The 20,630-nt window shown below is 44.7% G+C and overlaps 1 protein-coding gene across 1 annotated transcript in view; it reads right to left on the reverse strand.

Annotated features, from left to right (window-relative positions):
* Positions 1-20,630, reverse strand: part of pacrg (PARK2 co-regulated) — a gene marked incomplete at both ends in the record, with an annotated part of 495,713 nt that overhangs the window by 232,688 nt on the left and 242,395 nt on the right. The window contains one exon of the mRNA XM_084311203.1: positions 1,400-1,571. Coding sequence (XP_084167329.1) covers positions 1,400-1,571 — 172 coding nt within the window. The remainder of the gene's footprint in view (positions 1-1,399; positions 1,572-20,630) is intronic.

The following is a 20,630-nucleotide window of genomic DNA, read 5'->3' on the forward strand; positions in this document are numbered from 1 at the left end:
CTATTGATGCTCTTCTAATAAATATTCTAAACAGGACTTTCTTTGTTAAGCCGTGTTATTGTGTGGGTGTTCATCATATATACCGTGTACTGTATGGCCAGTAATTAAAGTACATAACTAAGTAGTGGTTTAATGATACCATACTCTCAATACAGTCAGGGAATTGTACCCCTCAGTTACAATAAGGAATAAAAATATTCATTTATTTAAACTGTGCCAGTCTCTTACATTGTTCACAAGTTAGCTAAAAATAAATTGTGATAATTTTTTTGTGAGAAATAGGAGGTGTGGCGTGGGAGAGCGTGTGGAGAACCAATGCGTGAGAGTTGGCAGCTCTGGGGTCAGTGTGCGGGTGGGGGGCATGTTCAAACACAGGCGTAGCTCTGCATTCTTCCGATGAGGAGGGGCGTGTTTATCACACCAGGAGCCTTTGCTGGTCACTTCAGTCTATTTTTGAAGCCAGAGAACACTTTGCCGTAGGACATGACCTTTCTGCCCAACGCCTCCTGTCAACTGGCATGGGGTGCTGCCTGCGTGTGCGTGTGTGTGTGTGTGTGTGTGTGTGTGTGTGTGTGTGTGTGTGTGTGTGTGTGTGTGTGTGTGTGTGTGTGTGTGTGAAGGCAGGGAGGCGCAGCACCGTGTCATGGTTATATGCGGCGGGTCTTCACATTCATGGCAGATTAACAGGCTTCCGGAGACAGGTTGTTCCTGGGAAGACGAACACAAGGACACTCTGCCCCCTGGGGTTCATGTAATAATAGGGACGCTATGACTGCCGGGGGCCATATTAGGGCCGCTGGCCACCATGGTCATGTATGTTAGGATCAGTTCAGTGCAGAGGTGTGAGACAGGTGACCGTGGTCACTGTGGTGGGTTGTGGTCGCTTCCTCACATGGCCGGCGGCTGAAATAGGATGCCATCTAATTTTGTCATATTGATAGTGTGCTTGTGTGTACAATTAAAAATATATATTATATTTATATAGGCTAGATATTTTAGAAAACGATACATTTTCTTCACATAATAGACAATAGATCTGGGTCATCACTCTTTGACCGGTTTGAAAAAGGTTGCGCTTGGATGACTTGGATGTGCTTGGATGTCAAGTTTGATCCAAATCAGTAATGAAATCCAAGTTATTTTATGGACAATATTCCAATATCCCATCATAGCTTTTTCACATGAGCCGTTATTATTTCATGAGAGTACAGTATGTGGCAGATCATCTCCATTCGGACTCTATAGCTTCGGGATGTTTTTTCTTTTTTGGAGCGAAACCCAGACTGTTTGCATAGCTTGTGAGAGCGAGAGGAGATGTAGAGAAAGGGGAGATGAGTCTGTTGCTGATGAGTGGCTGGGAGGGACCATAGCTCCCCCCCACGCTAACCCCCAGACTTACTCTTGATGGGGATGATGAGCTGTGGGAGGACAGGCAGGATCTTGTGGCCTCCGTACTCCAGCATGTCATGGATCCCCTGGCGGGTGAAGAACTCGTAGGGATGAACCGTCTCACACAGGCCATCGAAGAACAGAGGCAGATAGTATTGGTAGTCCAGCTTTTCAATATCCATCTGCAGACAACACAACACACACGCACGCACACACACACACACACACACACACACACACACACACACACACACACACACACACACACACACACACACACACACACACACACACACACACACACACACACACACACACACACACACACACACACAAAGCAGGGAAAATGTCACACTCAGTCACATGCACGGGTTGCAGGAGACAGAACATGGCAGCCACTGCTAACGGCAGAAAAGTGTCTCTATTTAAGGGTCACATAAACGAAGGCACCGTGAGGTTGGAGAGAGTAGAAACACATTTTATGGTCTCTTTTTACATTTGATATATAGAATATAATCTGTGTTGGTCCACAGTTTCATAATGAGCCGGAATTTTTTTTGTACTTCTCATAATAACATGGACTAAGAACAACCCCCCCCCCCCCCCCCACTGACACACAGACACACACCCAGCCCCCCCCCCCTCTCTTAGGCCCAGTCCACACGATCACATGTATTTTTGACACCGAGGTTTTAAAAAAAAGAAACCTCTGTCTGTACACAAGGGTGGTTTAAACTACTCACGGCAACTGTAAAACTGATGTAATATACATGTAGTACAATGCCAATAGCAATAGGTGGCGATGAAGTTCAAACATGAAGGCCATTTCAACCAATGAGAAGGGTTGAACGCGTCACTACGTTATAACGTCCTGTCCACAAAACAGAAACCCGCCATCTTTAAATTGCTCGCTTGTGTAGCATTCATTATGTTTGCAGCCAGAACAAAGTGCAATAAACAAAAACGGATACACTCACTGTGTTCTGCCTCATTTGTTGATGAAACAAAACCAACATCAAAACAATTTACCACCAAGAGCGGAGAGTTTAGTCTCACAAAAAGATCGCAGATTTTGTTAGCTTACATGCTAATGTGATTGGGATTTGTCATTATAATAGTTAGCATTGCGGCTAGCGTACATTAGCGTAGTAACGTTTCACATGGGAGACTATCTTGCTGGACACAAACATTGTTGATATAGCAGTCTGGTTAATGTTGTTATATCGCTCGCTATTGATTGTACTAGTAACATTAACGCTAGTAGAATGAATGGATGAAAACTTTATTTAACAGATTGCAGAATGGGTACAATACAATACAGCTCAATACAAACAATTGTTAAAAATACTTTCGTCTTGTTTACATCAGGGACCCCCGATATCGTTTGTTACAATCATTTTCATATAACGCTACTTGCGACAGCTCTGCCATAAACACTGGAAATAATCTCGGTTACTATGTCCACACGCAACCCCTGAAACAGGGATGCGCCAAAAACTCCACCCTGGACTCCGGTTGTAAATGATCACGGTTGCAGTGTTCCAAAAACCCGGATGCGTGTGGACGAACAGTGCAACTGCGCACATTAAATCACGGTTACATAAAACCCCACGTTCGTGGGGACAGGGCCTTACTCTGCCCCCACAGACTCTGGACTAAGAAACCCCCACACGGACACACACACACACGGACACACACACACACACACACACACACACACACACACACACACACACACACACACACACACACACACACACACACACACACACACACACACACACACACACACACACACACACAATCACACAGACACACACACTGCCACTTTACTAACTCACTGCCACTTTACTGCCATTATTCTATTTGACTGCCATTATTTATATTTACTATGTACCACTGCTGCTGCTAGAAGATTTGCACTATCTTTTACCCCTATATTTATTTCACTCATTCATTTAATTTTAGCTACTGTTCATATTGTATATTGTCCTGTATATTGTGTGTGTAAATTGTGTCCTATATGTTACTTTATGTTTATATTAGATCTTTTATATACCGTGGGAAGGGGGGAACGCAATTAAAATGTTCTGTATGTCTTACATTATGAGAAATGACAATAAAGTTGACTTTGACTTTGATAAAAAGATCTCTAACGTGTGTTTTGCGCCGTCGCTTTAGCAAAGCATCCCTCACTCCCAGTCAGTCAGCCCTGTCTGCTGTACGCTCGTGTCAACGATTAAAATTTTGTTATGACGTGCCTTCATAGGGAGATCCTGGAGACCGTGATATTCTTACAAAAGCCACACATAATTTATATTCATAACTTTCACCACCGCCTCTCTGAGTCTGTCAGCTAAGTTACACATTAATACTTTGAGTGCCAGCCACGAGAAATCTCGTTAGTTCATGCCATGCGTTGAGTGCCAACCGACGAGAAATCTCGTTTTTAATTGTTATTTTTTTTTATTATTGATTTCCATTCATTTTTCATCAATCTAGCCTCACGTTACCAGTGGGGATCTGTCTGAGCTCGAACAGGGAAAATACCGCCCCCTATCGTCTCTCTGGATGGTATTGCACCCCATTGGATTGAACTGAATGAAATGGATGGGGAAAAAAGAGTCCGGATTCCACATTTTACTGGTCAGGCCTGTAATCCGAGCCGATCCCATTCATTGCCCACCATCAGAACAGCGTGGAATATGTCTTTCGACCACCCAGCGTTGGATCAATAAACGCGATCGATATTTGGAATGGCGATCAGGAATTGGAATAATCTTTTTGGAGCACATCTGATCTGAGGTAAGGAATCTATTTTACCAGTCTTGGGATAATCAGAGCTGTTTTCACCTATATATCAACGTGTCCCATATGTGTGTGTGTGGCTGTGAGTGTGTGTGTGCTGATCAGGAAATAAGATAATCGATTTTATAGCCTGCTTCTATAGCGTGCATAAGTACACATATACTATCGATAATCTAGCGTTTATTTGAAAACGATTCATAAATAGGCCGAAAAATGACAACGTGTTTTGTTCTGAAAGTTTAAAAAAACAAGCGTTTTTCAAAATGGTATAAAACGGAAATTAAGCGATTAAAAAACTATCCGTTTCGACAATGTTGACTGCAAACAAGTCATTGATAAGCGACGGGCATATTAGACACATAGCCATAATTTAAGATATAGTTTATGCGTTCGCAAATATGATCGCCCTCCATTGACTACAGCGTTGGCACTCAATCGCCTATTTCTGGCACCCCCTGCTGGCACGGAAAGTGTTAACATGCAGAGAGCAGGCCGTAGTACCTTTATTATCCTAGCAGTATCCTAAAGTAGCAACCAGTAGCTACTAGCTGCTAAGGCTAACCACTGTAGCAGCAAACTTTGATTGCTTGCTGATTCAAAAAGGCCTGTGAATAGATGTAAATTATTAACCCTTTCACTACCACACTACACAGGGTTAACGCTTTCACTACAACACTACAGAAGGTTAACCTTTCACTACCACACTACAGAAGGTTAACCTTTCACTACCACACTACAGAAGGTTAACCCTTTCACTACCACACTACAAAGGGTTAACACTTTCACTACCACACTACAGAAGGTTAACATTTCACTAACATTACCACACTACAGAAGGTTAACCTTTCACTAACACACTACAGAAGGTTAACCGTCTATAGTGTGTTAGTGAAAGGGTTAAACACTTATAATAATAGTAATTATTTTCACAATGAGAGAAGTTTATTCCTGTGTGTTCTGTCTCAAGTGAGAGAAGCAGTAACTCCGGTGTGGTAACTAGCTGCTACTGGTCAGAATACAGGCTACAAAGCTATAAAAGGGCGGAGCGTGACCAGCTACACTGAAGCCAAGTCACCTGTGAAGTGTTGCTTGAGCGCCGTGGTCATTAATCAGTATGATTGGTATGAGGTTACTAGTAGAAGAGAAATACTACTAAATGTTATGAGATTAGTTTAACGTTAACTAACATCAAATCTAAATAGATATTTTTTTCATTGTTATGAAATAATTTGATGCTCAAACAATGACAGCAATCTACTAGCTTAATTTATTTGGTATTATGATATTTAAATAGAATTTTAGTTGAAAGGTACAGGGATCTGCCTGTTTCTGTCTTTCAGCAGAAATATAATTATCTGAGTTGTGATTTGTTAACGCCTCACTGCGTCATTAGTGTGTGAGAAAGAGTTGAGCTAATTTCAACTTCAATTTGAAGCTGCTGTCACCCGTCATGCCGGGATCTGTTGTCCGTCACGCGCTACAAGGAGCGCCGCGTCTCGCTGATTTCCTGTTGCTTTGTAACCCATAGTGTGAACAGATGGTCAGGCTGGAGAGACGTACGGCAATGATCTTCATGAAATCCTGGCATGGATCAAACGTGTCACTGGAAAAGGTCTAGTTGTGTCCAATACATTTTGAATTATTACCCTGTATTGAAAAAGTTATGAAATGGTATCAGTCTTGAAATGGCAACTGCTACAAAACACAATGTTTATAATAATAATAATAATAATAATAATAATAATAATAATAATAATAATAATAATAATAATAATAATAATAATAATAATAATAATAATAATAATAATAATAATAAATAATAATAATAATAAAAAAAAGGATAAATCTTTGGAAATTATTTGAAAAAAATGGACATAGAAAAAGATTGTTATACATGTTGTGAATCATGAAAAATTTATAAATATTGTGATATGATATTTTGGCCATATCATCCACTCCAGGGTTTGAATAACGGGGGAGCTAAAGGGAGCTCGGCTCCCCTGCAAAGGACATGGGCTCCCCTGAAAGCCTACTTTGAAACATTCAGGGGGAGCTCTAAAACATCATACATTTTTGTGTCACACAAGTTATAGATTTAGATGTTCTGTACATTTACTGTAAGCTTCCTGAAATACATAATAATAAAAATATGTCAATGTGTGTTTAGTCGCTAATTACATTCCAATTTCCAAAAAAAATTCTCTGCTAATAAATACAATGCTGTGTCTATTCCTGCTGTGGCCATCGTGGCGACGCTGCACTCAAATCATCCAGGTTTACGTCACCACCTGACCTTGGCGCAGTATTTGAATGGTAAACAAGAAAAAAAAGTTATTTATTCTGGATTTTTGAACATCTATATGGAGAAAATGTCAAAACGAAAACAACCAAGCCTCGGACAATTTGGATTCACCAAAAAAACAAAGACAGCGACAATGAGTGATGACAACAGTGCACCAGCTAACGTTAGTTAGCAATATGGTGGCGTTGTTACCGCTACACACCCGAGGTTAATGCCTCATTTAGTTATTTTGCCATCACATAACTCACTTTGTTTTTTAGATAATTCTCCATTATATTGCTGATTAATTTAATGTTATGTAAAAAGTGCCTGAATCTCAATAAGAATCAGTACAGGCACAGGTACTTTTATTTTGAAAACTAATTTGTAATTTTGTTTGGGCAACAAGCTACTGTTACTAAGTGTGCTAAGTTACTGCTCTGGTGCATCAGTCAGACAGACACATCCCGGTCCCTCATCCCGTATATTTGTTATAGTTCAACCACTTAATTTATTTGATGGCTCAAATGTACACTAGTCAATTTTGTGAACATTTGTGAACCATGTTAAACTCTGTTTCATTTAGCATGCTTTGTGGGTGTGACTTTTCTGCTGTGTCATCACCATTATACAACCAATGTGTTTATGATTAAATTGTTTACTGGAGCACAACATTGTTTACAAGAGCACAAAGTTCTTCGTAGATCTAGCCTCTAAATTTTTCGGTCAAAGTGCACCAGATTGATGCATTTCATTTAAAGGTTTCAACGCGGTTAGGTGGCGTAGCGGAGATTGTGCTCGTCACCAATGCAAGTGGCTGCGGTCTCGACTCCCGGAGAGTCAGCATTGCCTTGGCTCGGGCTGATCGCTATACTAACTCGTTTGGCTGAGTTAGGGGGACAGCGACCCCTACAGTTTGGTCGGGGCGCCTGCTCAGCAAGGGTAGGATCTGGAGAGAGGTGGTGCGACCTTCCACAAGTTACACTCTCCCGGTGAGAATCTGCGCGGCCAGGCTGGCTGCACATGCGTCGGAGGAAAAGCATGTGACAGTCTCCGGCCTCTCGGACCAACAGTAGGGGAAAGTGCGCAACAACCAGGAAGGGGGTTGGGAATTGGCATAATGACTAACAGTGGGATGGGAGAAAATCGGAAAAAAAGAAGGAGGGGGAAAAAAGATTAAAGTGGAGATGAAGCATAGCGATAAACACATAGTCATAGCATCAAATTAGTATTTAGATAAACCACAGAAAAAAATCACGTTATAAAAATAAGGCGTTTCTAAGAAAAAACTATTTGTAATGTCCATTTATGTAGCATTTATGAACATGTGCGCCGCCATTTTGTTGCTGACGTCACGGTGTTGGTTTGGTGTATACACTGCTGGGTAGCTGCATAGTAAACATGGACTGTCGGGTCAGTCAAATGTTGCCTACCAAACAACGGGACCGCAGTGGTTCTTTTTGTATTGCTCCTGGCTGTTCAAACTAATTTTACCGTGTGAAAGAGAGAGGAAAGTTGGTTCATTTCCACAAACTACCAGTGAAAAAAACAGTGTTGTTTGCATGTTGGCTGGCTGCACTCAGGCGGCGTGATCAGCCTGTTGGACAGGGAATGAAGATCTCCAGCGAACACTTCATTGCCTCGGATTATGTTGTTGGGGTGGGAGGTTTGTCCAGAAGACCACTAATCAGCTGAAGCCCTATGCGGTTCCCTCGGTCTTCGACAGACAGATGCAGGCAGTTCAGCGTCGAGATCATTTAGCCTGCTGGCTACCTAGCTCCACTTCAACCAGCGTTGGGAGCTCCAACGTTAGCTTGCCGATGCTACCAGCACATCGACAAGCTGCTGGAGCTCCCAACGCTGGTTGAAGTGGAGCTAGGTAGCCAGCAGGCTAAATGCTCCCGACGACATCGACAAGCTGCTGGAGCCAGCTAACGTTAGCTTGACTGGTTACTGGCTAACTAATGTGGCTACTCGTCCCGGGAGATAACGGCGCTGCCTGGCTGGTTGCTGGCTAACTAATGTAGCTACTTGTCCCGGGAGATAACGGCGCTGCCTGGCTGGTTAGCGTTAGTTAGCCAGCAACCAGCCAGGCAGCGCCGTTATCTCCCGGGACGAGTAGCTACATTAGTTAGCCAACAACCAGCCAGGCAGCGCCGTTATCTCCCGGGATGAGTAGCTACATTAGTTAGCCAGCAACCAGCCAGGCAGCGCCGTTATCTCCCGGGACGAGTAGCTACATTAGTTAGCCAACAACCAGCCAGGCAGCGCCGTTATCTCCCGGGACGAGTAGCTACATTAGTTAGCCAGCAACCAGCCAGGCAGCGCCGTTATCTCCCGGGACGAGTAGCTACATTAGTTAGCCAGCAACCAGCCAGGCAGCACCGTTATCTCCCGGGACGAGTAGCTACATTAGTTAGCCAGCAACCAACCAGGCAGCGCCGTTATCTCCCGGGACGAGTAGCTACATTAGTTAGCCAACAACCAACCAGGCAGCGCCGTTATCTCAGATCGACAAGCTGCTGGAGCCAGCTAACGTTAGCTTGCTGAGGCTATTAGCACATCGACAAGCTGCTGGAGCTCCCGATGCTGGTTGAAGTGGAGCTAGGTAGCCAGCAGGCTAAATGCTCCGCGACGCTGAACTGCATGCGCCGGTCTGTCTGTCGAAGACCGAGGGAACCGCATCAGGCTGGCAGCCTGAGTGCAGCCAGCCTGAGCCAACGTGCCAACAACACTGTTTTTTTCACTGGTAGTTTGTGGAAATGAACCAACTTTCCTCTCTTTCACATGGTAAAATTAGTTTGAACAGCCAGGAGCAATACAAAAAGAACCACCCCGGTCCCGTTGTTTTGTAGGCAACATTTTATTTACTGACTGACCCAACAATCCATGTTTACTATGCAGCTACCCAGCAGTGTATACACCAAACCAACACCGTGACGTCAGCAACAAAATGGCGCCGTCCATGGCGAAAACAGGGAAATTATATTTGATTTTTCAGACAAATAAGCAGGATTTCACATTTTATTATAGGACCCTGTCTTACACAAGGTACACAACAAACAAACTAGGATCACATTGTTCACTGCTTCATCTCCCCTTTAAAAAAAATAAAAATAAAATGTCTTACGAGGGAGCATACCCCCGATGTCCACCCACCACAGTATCACAAGATCCAAGACAACACTGCTCACAAGATCCAAGACAACACTGCTCACGCACGCACGCACGCACGCACGCACGCACGAACACACACACACACACACACACACACACACACACACACACACACACACACACACACACACACACACACACACACACACACACACACACACACACACACACACACACACACACACACACACACACGCACACACACACACACACACACACAAAGTATTTTAGAGTCATATAGTCTGGATTGAGTCTGGATTTTTTTAACATGTATATGGAGAAAATGTCAAAACGAAAACAACCAAGCCTCGGACAATTTGGATTCACCAAAAAAACAAAGACAGCGACAATGAGTGATGACAACAGTGCACCAGCTAACGTTACACAGTAAATTTTCGCAGAGTAAATTTGACTCAAACTGAGTACATTTTACTCAAACTGAGTACAGTGGGTATGACTGTGTTCTGTAGAGAAGCATCCATTACCAATAAGCTCCCCTTCCACTCCACTATTGCCCTTTCTCTCTGTCTGTCCTTGGATCCACACAAACTCCAAGGCCAAAGCTTTCCTTAGAGTTGTTTATAACAGAGCACACATACACACACAGGAGATTGGAGGACAGCTGTTGAGGGGATCACAACACGGCGACATGTGGCATCCTGTGGGCTAACACATTAACACATGTTTACACCGTATACCACACACACACACACACACACACACACACACACACACACACACACACACACACACACACACACACACACACACACACACACACACACACACACACACATACACACACACACACACACACACACACACAGCATCAGGCCTCAGATTGAGCCATTGATCCAGCTCCTGACCAGGCATGCTTTGATGCTGTATGCTGTGTGTCTATTAATGAAATGGTTGATGTGGATGAAGCAATTTGAAACAGCCGTTCAGATACAATGTACTGGAACAGACTAATGCTGCCGTTTTATTCCAAGACAAGGACATTTAGTCATGAGAACTTTCAGAACAATATCTACAGCCCCACAGCACCACATACTGTAGCTCTAATTTACCCACCATATTCAAACTTTGCAAAGCTTAGATTATTCAACGATAATTACTGCGGAAGCTTCGAAGCCCAGAAAATGGACACAACCTTAGAATATGCAATTGTCTTGATTGAAACTTTTATTCATCCTCGAAAAGGACATTGAGGTTTTTCCCTCATTTGCAATGGCTGTTTTTTTTTATATAGTTCAAGTTCAAGTTTCAAGTTTCTTTATTAGTTGTCATACAGAAATACAGAATACTTTTGTATGAAATGCTTCTTTCTGTTTTGCTCCTGAGAGTGTGCTAGATAAAATAAAAAGATAGTATAAAATAAGTATAAGTATAAAAATAGAAAGTCAAGTACGTAAACAAGTGTAAACAAAACAAAAATTTTCAATATACATATATACAGTATATACAATGCAGAGTAGAGAAGGTAACTGAGTTACAACAATATACAGTATAGTGTAGACATGGTGAGGTATAGCTTAGCTTGTGGTGCCACCTTGTGGTGGTGAGGTGCAATGAGGTATGAGATGATGTGCATCTCTTACCAATAAATATAAAGTGTTAAGTGTCTAAAGTGGGTAAAGTGGGTGCTACAGTGAGTTGTTTATTTAAAGTGAGTTTGTACGTGTGGATGTGTGTGCTGTGGGTGTATTTGATGGTTTGTTACATAGTGTTATTGTTAATTGAGCATCCTGATGGCCTGGGGATAGAAGCTCCTTCTGAGTCTCTCTGTGCTTGCCATGAGACTCCGGTATCGCTTGCCTGACCGCAGCAGTTCAAAGAGGCAGTTGTTTGGGTGGCTAGGGTCTTTAATTATTCTCTTAGCCTTACCCATGCAGCGCTTGTTGTAAATGTCTTCCTCCAATTGTGAGTTCGGCTGAACGGGCCACTCTCTGTAGTCTGCTACGGTCTTGTGCAGTGCTATTCCCAAACCAGGAGGTGATTTTGCCACTCAGGATGCTCTCTATTGTGCATGAGTAGAAGTTCTTAAGGATCTTCTGACTCACTTGGAACTTCCTTAGGCGCCTAAGAAAGTAGAGGCGTTGCCGTGCCTTCTTGATAATACTGTCAATGTGTGTGGTCCATGTCAAGTCCTCGGATATTTGGACTCCGAGATACTTAAAACTGTTCACTTTCTCAACCGGTGCCCCGTCGATGCTGAGGGGGCTGTAGTCCTTGACCCCTGACCTTTTGTTGGAGAGGCTGTTCTCTTGACACCTTTTATGTGAGGGCTGTGTGGGTCATGAGCAGATAACAGGGACTCTTAAAGTTATCCATGAAATGGACAACCACTAGACTGCTTACGCAGATATTTTAGGAGAGGGGGAAATTAAACAACAGAAAACAACCTTTACAGGTGGAAACCTCAAAGTGAGTAATTAAGAAAATAAATCAAGTCCCAAAAAACAGGACTACTCTCAATAAAGAGGTATAGTATAAAAGTAAATAAGCCACAAGGACACCTCCTAATAAAGGAGTTCATATTGGAAAACGTAAAACAATAAACCTCCACTAAGTGAGTTTATAGGGTACAGGGTACTACATGGTACTACATGGTACTACATGGTACTACATGGCACTACAGGGTACTACATGGCTCTATGTGGCTCTACGTGGCACTACATGGCACTACAGGGTACCACAGGGCACTACAGGGTACTACATGACACTACAGGGTACTACAGGGTACTACATGGCACTACAGGGTACTATAGGGCAGTGGTTCCCAAAGTCGGGGTCGCGACCCAAAGGTGGGCCGCGAGCAGGCACGGGTGGGCCGCGAGATGATTTAAAAAAAAAAAAATTTTTTTTTTTTTTTTTTTTGTCAGGCCACTGAAATTAGAAGCAGGCCAGGACAGTGTTTCTAGTTGTATTCTAAAATTCTATTCTATTGTATTCTAAAATGTGACTATATGGTTTTATATTAACTTAATAAATAAACAAAAACGAAAAATCTACTTATTTCAACGAACATTTCAAACTAAATAACAGATTATGCACATAAAACGCTGAAAACAACCGAAGCAACAATAGTATTTTAATGAGGCTATTATTATTATCATTATTATTTTGCAACAAGTTAGCCCTCTCATAAATAGCACATATAAATGAATAACTAACTTGAACTAACTTAATAGGATTGAAGTGATATTTGGCTTAAAAAATCGGTCGCATGGCAAAAAAAAAAAAAAAAAAAGCCTGACGATGTGCATTGGGCCGCGGCTCTCTGACGCCTTATTTTCTGGGCCCTGGCCTGAAAAGTTTGGGAACCCCTGCTATAGGGTACTACATGGCACTACGGGGTACTACATGGCACTACAGGGTACTACATGTCTGCTCCTTTGCAGCACCACAAACATGGGAACTCTCTAACTCTTCCCCCCCCCCCTCAACTGTCCGTCTGCAACACTACTATCACCAACATCTAAGAAGGGAGATCCCCCCTTGAATGGCCCTTCTAAGGTTTCTCTCCTCCACACTGCCTGTGGAGCTTTTTTTCCCTATTGTTAGGTTTTAGTGAGTTTTTCCTTACCTTCGCGTGGGGTATGTCTGGGAGTGCTTGCATTCTTTCATTTATTTGTATTCATCTAAAAATGTTTGGACCTTATGGTGTTCTTGTTCTGTTCTTGACTTATTGTTATGTTTTCTTCTTGACTTGTTTAAAGAAGATCTGTACGGCCCATGGGGACATTAACGTGTGTTGTCGGGCCCTATAAATAAATTTGATTTGATTTGATTTATGTGTAGAATCACGTGAGTAGCCTAAAATAAGAATGACTACCATAAAGCTCAATTCTGAATCAGAGATCAGACTACACTTCAATATAATGAGCGTGACCAAAAGGACAGCCAACACTAGGAAAATGAAAAAGCAGTTGACACTGCGATCTCCAAACTTAAATAGACTCCACATGGCCATAGGCACAGCTGCACTGCATCAGGTGCAATCAAGCCCACACACCTGCCGACCCATGAGGCAATTAACCACAGGGAACAGGAATTGACAGCTATCCCTCACAGAGAGGTGAAATAAAGCTAAAAATAGACAGCTGTCCCTCACAGAAAGGTGAAATAAGGAAAAAACCAGACGGACCCTCTGAGACACGACTCCGAAACTCCCGAACAAGCTCAGGGTCCAAGATGTCCCTGGCCGGAACCCACGTGCGCTCCTCTGGCCCATAACCCTGCCAGTCCACCAGGTACTGTATACCCCTACCAACCCGCCTACTGGACAGGCTACGCCGTACAGTATACACAGGTTGGTCATCAACGAATCGAGGGGGAGGTGGAGGTCTCTCTGCAGGAACCAACCTGCTCCTCCGAACCGGCTTAAGGCGGGATAAGTGAAATGTAGGGTGTACCCTCATCGACGAGGGTAACAGAAGACGCATCGTGAATGGGTTTATCTTGCAAACAATAGTGAAAGGGCCCACAAAACGGGGAGCGAGTTTGCGCGACTTCACCCGTAATGGAAGGTCGCATGTGGAAAGCCACACCTGTTGGCCCACACGGTAGGAAGGCGCAGGGCCGCAGCACGCAGCACGCACAAGAGCCGAACGCACCCTCTTCCATGTCGCCCGAGACCGACGGATAAACGCCTCGGCAGATGGCACCCCCACGTCCCTCTCCTGTTCAGGAAACAGTGGAGGCTGATACCCAAACTGAACCTCAAATGGGGAGAGACCAGTGGATGCATTGCACAATGAATTATGCGCATATTCTGCCCATGCCAGTTGGTGACTCAAAGTGGTCGGATTGGAGGAGGCCAAGCAGCGAAGCGTACTCTCCATAGACTGGTTGGTGCGCTCTGTTTGCCCATTGCTCTCCGGGTGGAACCCTGATGACAGGCTAACCGTCGCACCCAGTATAGAACAGAATGCCTTCCAAAACCGAGCAGTAAACTGGGGTCCACGGTCCGACACCACGTCCTGGCAGATGCCATGAATTCGGAAGACATGGTCAACCACCAGTTGAGCGGTCTCGTGAGCAGATGGCAGCTTGACCAGCGGAATGAAGTGAGCTGCTTTGGAGAACCTATCCACCACCACCATGATGACGCTGTGACCATTAGAAGGAGGCAGACCCGTCACAAAATCCATGGCGATGTGGCTCCACGGACGACTAGGAATGGGCAAAGGATGAAGCAGCCCTGGTGGTGACTGTTGAGAAACTTTGTTCCGTGCACAAACGGGGCAGGCTGCCACAAATTCCCGAATGTCCTTCATCATACCAGGCCACCAGAACCTTCTGGCCAAGAAGTCACAAGTTCTGTGCACTCCGGGATGTCCTGTCAGCCGAGAGGAGTGGCCCTACTTCAACACCCGAGAACGAATGCTGTTTGGTACAAATAACCGACCCGGGGGCACCCCACCCGGATCTGGTTCCAAACGTTGTGCCCTCCGCACAGCAGAGTCAATGCTCCATGTCACAGGAGCTAGGATCTGTCCTGCAGGAACAATGGGGCTCAGGAGGGCGGTCCTCTTCTGATCCATCATATAACCGGGAAAGAGCATCCGGCTTGATATTTTTAGACCCGGGACGGTACATCAGGAGGAAATTAAACCGAGAGAAAAACAGTGACCAGCGAGCCTGTCGCGAGTTTCTCCTCTGAGCACCTTGGATATATTCCAAATTTGTATGGTCTGTCCAGACTGTGAATGGGTATTCAGCTCCCTCTAGCCAATGGCGCCACTCCTCCAATGCCAACTTGACCACCAACAGCTCTCTGTCCCCAACATCATAGTTTCTTTCAGCCGGCGAGAGCCCACGTGAATAGTATGCACATGGGTGTACCTTACCGTCGGACGATGAGCGTTGAGACAGAATAGCTCCGACTCCAAGCTCAGAAGCATCCACCTCGACGATAAATGGCAGGGATGGGTTAGGAGTAATGAGGATAGGCTCAGAACTGAACCTTCTCCTAAGCTCAATGAACGCTGCCTCAGCCTTGGGAGTCCACTGGAAATGGGAAGGTGCTGTCTTCCTGGTGAGTGCAGTGATAGGCGCTACCACTGAACTGAAATTACGAATAAAACGACGGTAGAAGTTTGCAAATCCTAGGAATCGTTGCACCTGCTTGACAGAGACGGGTGTAGGCCAGTCTGTCACTGCTGACACCTTCTTGGGGTCCATTTGAATCCTCCCCTCAGATACAATGAATCCCAGAAAGGTCACAGAGCGGACATGGAAGGCACACTTCTCAGCCTTCACAAACAACCGTGCATCCAAAAGGCACCTCAAGACCTGCCTGACATGTTTGATATGGTCAGAAATGGGCTTGGAGAATATCAGAATGTCATCTAAGTAGACGAAAAAAACCTTTCCAACATCTCCATGAGCACGTCATTGATTAACGCCTGAAAAACTGAAGGGGCATTAGTAAGACCAAATGGCATCACCAGGTATTCGTAGTGACCATTATGAGTGTTGAACGCGGTCTTCCACTCATCCCCTTGGCGTATGCGCACCAGATTGTAGGCATTGCGGAGATCAAGTTTGGTAAAAATGGATGCCCCCTGGAGGCGTTCGAACGCCGAGTTCATCAGGGGAAGGGGATACCGGTTTTTTACTGTAATGCTGTTCAGACCTCTGTAGTGGATGCAGGGTCTCAGTCCTCCATCCTTTTTTCCCACAAAAAAGAATTCAGCACCCGCAGGTGAAGTGGAAGGTCTAATAAAACCGGTAGCCACAGCCTCCTTGATGTAGGTGTTCATAGCTGCGCTTGTAGGTGTTCACACAGAGCCTCTAAACTGTCTAAACTGTCCTCCGCCAGAACCTCCTCACCGAGGGAGTCCCAATCAAACTGTGGATCCCATTCCAAACTCCCATCCTGATCGACAGATGGCTCGGAGTGCAATGGTTGAGAGAGTGGGCTCTGGAAACCAAGACCGCCCACTGCTTCAACAGGATCACAACCACTCTCACTAAACTGATCATAACTCGTGGGTGACGGAGGAATTTGGAAACAACGGTGACGGCATTGGGAGCCCCACTGCATGACAGTGTCCCTCTCCTCACCCCAATTTATCTGTGGCTTGTGTTTACTAAGCCAAGAATGACCCAGTACAATGGGATACGTGGGGGAATCCACCAAAAATAATCGAATGCGCTCAGAATGGTTCCCATAAGCAACCCGCATAGATAAATAATTGGTTCTTTTGGTGACACTGCCTGTACCCAATGGCCATCCATCAAGCGCCGTGACACTACAGGGCTTATGGAGGGAATGTACAGGTATTTTAGAGTTCTCAGCCCATCTGGAATTGATGAAACTGTCCACTGCCCCTGAGTCTAAAAAGGCGTTAACCTTAACAGACTGCCTATTCCAGCCTAAAACCACAGGCAAAAAGGTTCGAAAGGGGGTGATGTGATGTCTCACTAGTGTCTCTCGGCCCACTAGCGAGACTGACCGTTTCCCTTCAGTTTCGGACACTCCACCCTTGTGTGACCTTTTCTCCTGCAGTACCGGCACCAGTCCACATGAGAACCAGTCTGCCTGGAGTCACGCACAGAAGTGCTGTCCACCTGCATAGGTTCAGACGAACTGGCCACTGAAGGTTGTGGAGGAAAGGACGAAACTTCCTCCAGCGGGACACGAAAACGTTGGCCCCGCCTCTCACGCTCACGGTCTCTGATCCGGTTATCAACGCGTATGGCGGTAGTGACCAGTGTGTCAAAATTGTCTGGAGATCCCACAACCGCCAAAGCATCTTTAACCTGATTAGATAACGCGTTGGTGAACAAAGTGATGAGTGGTCCCTCAGGCCAGCCTGTAGCCCCAGCCAGTGTCCTGAAAGCGATGGAAAACTCAGCTACACTACTGGCGCCCTGGCGTATACGCGTCAGCTACATGGCGACCTCTTTATCGTATAGTTCATGATCAAAAACAATCTCCATCTCATTCATGAGTCCCTGTGAGTCGTTTAAAACTGGGGCCTGAGCCCGTATGAGTGGAACAGCTCAATCAAGGGCAGGTCCCTCCAACAGGGATAGAATTAGGGCAACACGTGAATCCTCAGACTGAAAACGAGAAGGCTGGGCTCTGTACACTATTTGGCATTGTGCGAGAAAACCACGGCATTTACCTGACTCCCCATTAAAGCGGGAGGGGAGCTGGACTTTAGCCTCACAAGGTAATGACCGGGGGCCTGTGAGTAGTGCTTGAGAGACATTAGGTGGGCTCTGGTGAGGGGGAAGTAATTGTGCATTGGCTATGCGGTCAGCCAAATCACGCATGGAACTATCCATCTTGCGCAATCCTTCATACATCTCCCCATGCTGTTGCACCATGAGAGCTTGTTGTTGTTGTTGTAATTGTACGATAGCTTCCTCATGTGAAAGCAATCCTTGACGCTGCGCAGCTAGTGCTTGTTCGAGACCTGTGTTATCTGCTGACCCAGTCATGGCTTTTTCATTCTGTGAGGGCTGTGTGTGTGTGTGTGTGTGTGGGTCATGAGCAGATAACAGGGACTCTTTAAAGTTATCCATGAAATGGACAACCACTAGACTGCTTACGCAGATATTTTAGGAGAGGGGAAAAATTAAACAACAGAAAACAACCTTTACAGGTGGAAACCTCAACGTGAGTAATTAAGAAAATAAATCAAGTCCCAAAAAACAGGACTACTCTCAATAAAGAGGTATAGTATAAAAGTAAATAAGCCACAAGGACACCTCCTAATAAAGGAGTTTATATTGGAAAAAGTAAAACAATAAACCTCCACTAAGGGAGTTTATGTGTTGAATCACGTGAGTAGCCTAAAATAAGAATGACTACCATAAAGCTCAATTCTGAATCAGAGATCAGACTACACTTCAATATAATGAGCGTGACCAAAAGGACAGCCAACACTAGGAAAATGAAAAAGCAGTTGACACTGCAATCTCCAAACTTAAATAGACTCCACATGGCCATAGGCACAGCTGCACTGCATCAGGTGCAATCAAGCCCACACACCTGCCGACCCATGAGGCAATTAACCACAGGGAACAGGAATTGACAGCTATCCCTCACAGAGAGGTGAAATGAAGCAAAAATAGACAGTTGTCCCTCACAGAAAGGTGAAATAAGGCAAAAACTATGACATTTTATCCAAAGCGCTTTACAATTTGTTACTCACATTTTACCCATTCACTCTCACATTCACACACCGACGGCAGAGGCAACCATGCAAGGTGCTAACCTGCTCATCGGGAGCAATTAGGGGTTAAGTGTCTTGCTCAAGGACACATAAACACGCTGCCCAGAAGGAGCGGGAATCGAACCAGGAACCTCCGGATTGCCAGACGACTGCTCTACCTCCTGAGCCACTGTCGCCCCAATGCCGTTAAGACTACGAATTCAAACAGTTCCGAATACATATAAAAGGGATAACATTTGTGGTGGGACTCGATTACATTTTTTATCGAATTAATTAACAACTTTATAGTTAATTAATCTAAATTAATCACATTTTAATCGCATATCAATATTTGATGCGAAAAGCAAAATGTTTCAATTCAAATAAATTTTGGTATACGAGTGAATCAATGAATATACATTATACATACGTTTAAGCAGCGAAGTCCTGTATTAGCTACTACACAGACCACCAGATCAATGCAATTTTAGGAATAATATATATATAGCACAAAGGACCTTTGGTAAACTCAAGCACTTTCGAGGTAAAAGTAAAACACAGTACTTTCAAGTACATTCCAGAACAGTTGACCATTGGAAAAAAAAACTCTTGATTGATTTGCATAAATAGAACTAAAACACAGATGAAAAGAGAAAAAAAATTGAAAGAGATGTAGAAGGGTGGATTATCCCTGCTTGTTTGAGTAGTAGTAGTACACAGACACTGGGTAGTAGGATACTATAGTATTGGACCTATATGTACCCCCGTCTTTGGCCCGGAACGTCGTTCTGGAGGGCTTGCAGCTGGAGTGGATGGGGCCCATGATTTACTAACCTGGGGACTGGTACTCTGTTCTCCCTCGCCTTCCAAGGCGGTCAGCAGTAGCTCCCCACACACCCTCACTTCCCCCAGTACCTCCGACAGCCCTCCCACACCCAGTGACTGTCAGTTCAATAGTATTATTGGGCTTCCCTGTAAGCAGTACCCTTCCTTGACCACCTGTATAGACCCTTCAAATGCTATTCTGTGAATGGGGTGTAAGGGTTAAATAATTATGCAGTCACAATATTTACCCAGGGGTTAGAATAGTAAATGGAAAACGGAAGAAACAGACACACACAATGATCCCTGAAGCCTGGGCATGTTATCCATTACTGTCCTTTATTCATAATTGGCACCGGGTGCTTTCACTGTTATAATGTAGGGGAAGCTCTTCCCACCAGAGGCACCGCGTGCTCAATACATTAAAACACCCCGCTTGTACTAGGGGAACCCAGGCATGAAGTAGAGAAACATTTGGGAATTCAAATAACCAAATAATCAAATAATCAATAACAAAATAAAACCAAGTAAATGTGGGCCCACGTTACCAAAAGAAAACCTAACCTAAGCCGGCTTAAATTGTTTGGGGTACCCCTTAGACACTGGTTGTTAGCGTTCACTTGAATGGACATTGCTGTTGATACACGTGGTATCGTTAGTACTTAGCCAAGATGGCGGACCCACCCTTGTCACCACTCGTCCAGGTGACAAGATGGCGTCGGCGATCCCGCGAGCACAGCCAGCAGGCTGGGCAAACAGCATAGGCAGTGATTAGCTGGAGGAGCGTGCCGGATGGCGTCCTCTGCTGGTGGGAAGAGGCGTCCTCTGTACCGTCTGGGAGACGTCCACCGCTGGCTGTTGCTGGCTTGCTGCTGTCGCGCGAGCTAATACTGTTGCTACCCTAAACACAGCTAAACTTCGGGTCTCGACGCACCCTCCTGCTATATCGGTTGTGCTACTAACGCAACATGGCTGGC

Source organism: Notolepis coatsorum (assembly GCF_963971535.1).
Source record: "Notolepis coatsorum genome assembly, chromosome: 3".
Classification (NCBI taxonomy): Eukaryota; Metazoa; Chordata; class Actinopteri; order Aulopiformes; family Paralepididae; genus Notolepis; species Notolepis coatsorum.